Source organism: Octopus bimaculoides, chromosome 19 (genome assembly GCF_001194135.2).
Source record: "Octopus bimaculoides isolate UCB-OBI-ISO-001 chromosome 19, ASM119413v2, whole genome shotgun sequence".
Taxonomy (NCBI): Eukaryota; Metazoa; Mollusca; class Cephalopoda; order Octopoda; family Octopodidae; genus Octopus; species Octopus bimaculoides.
The window spans coordinates 42235-43558 of NC_068999.1; the positions used below are offsets into that span (position 1 = coordinate 42235).

General features: G+C 37.4%; 1 protein-coding gene across 1 annotated transcript in view; it reads right to left on the minus strand.

Moving 5' to 3' along the window:
- The window catches only part of LOC106882119 (uncharacterized), a 42667-nt gene that overhangs the window by 3210 nt on the left and 38133 nt on the right, over window positions 1-1324 (minus strand). Inside the window, exon 2 of the mRNA XM_014932681.2 lies at window positions 665-884. Within this exon, the coding sequence (XP_014788167.2) occupies window positions 665-884 (220 nt within the window). The remainder of the gene's footprint in view (window positions 1-664; window positions 885-1324) is intronic.

The following is a 1324-nucleotide window of genomic DNA, read 5'->3' on the forward strand; positions in this document are numbered from 1 at the left end:
TACTACTACTACTACTACTACTACTACTAATAATAATAATAATAATAATAATAAATGCTCTGATGCAGTACCAGGCAGTGGCATTCATGGTTTCTGATCTTAACTGATTGGAAGTGTTATCATGTACATTGTCTTGTCTTGTCTTGCAATAAGAGATGGGATACAACAAATATTCTTCCCAATGCCACAAATTTGCTTGTCACTTGTTTGACCGTAATCAGTTGAGCACGTCCCTTGGTGGCTGACGATATGTGTATCTCTGATCACGAGCAGAAGTAGTGGGGGAACATCATAGCCATGTGTTGAGAGGAATTCTTTGGGGTTTGGATAATTCACCTCTCGAAACAGGTGTTCTGTTCATCATCCTTAAGCAAACCTCATTCGGGGACCTTTTGAGCGGGATGGGCTACTCGACCTGAAGAAAATTCTAACTGGGCCCCACCTGCGAGGTCATGCGCTGTTTATCTTGATATGAGATCACCATGTCGTGCACATATGGTTGTGATGCATGTACCTGGTGTACCCTTATCAGACGGGTAGTCATGATGGGTATAATGGGCTTCGTATATTTTACTCCAGTGTCACTTTGATGGCATTCACTACTCTCTCACTCAATAATAATAGTAATAATAATAATACGAATTTGAACACTGTTTCTTTTTACCTGTGATTATGATTGTTGGGAAACGCGACGGTGTGGCCATGTAACTCTCAAGAAGGAAGCCTTGTAAAGAATTAATATCTAGGCGTTTGGTCACATCAGGTAAAGATTTCAACGCTTTGAACTTAGCATCGTTTGCATTACGTGCAATCTCGCGTGATTTCAATTCTTTGTCGCCATACGGGTAGATTATTGTTTCAGCGTTTTCCAAGGTGGTGTATTCCTGAAACAAAAAGGAAAGAAAAAATATTTATACATTTATTTGTATGTAACATGCTGTCTTGTGGGTATTGATTTTCGTTGAATTGATTTAAAATTTACTCCATACTTGTGAGAGTATATGGAAAGTACCCCACCCGGCACACACTTTCAGTCAATTCATCAATTTATAAGACTGGCCATGAATGTACCCAATCACATATCTGAAACAGCTGTAAGCCTATCATAAATAAATGTATATAACGCATAATTTCCCTTTATTTAATGCATCACTATATAAACTCACAATCTTAACTAAATATGCATACACCCCACAACATATATGAACATATATATTAATATTTTGCTTAGGCATTGTGATGTTGAGAACTCTCTCTCTCTCTCTCTCTCTTTCTCTCTCTCTCTCTCTCTCTCTCTATATATATATATATATATATATATATA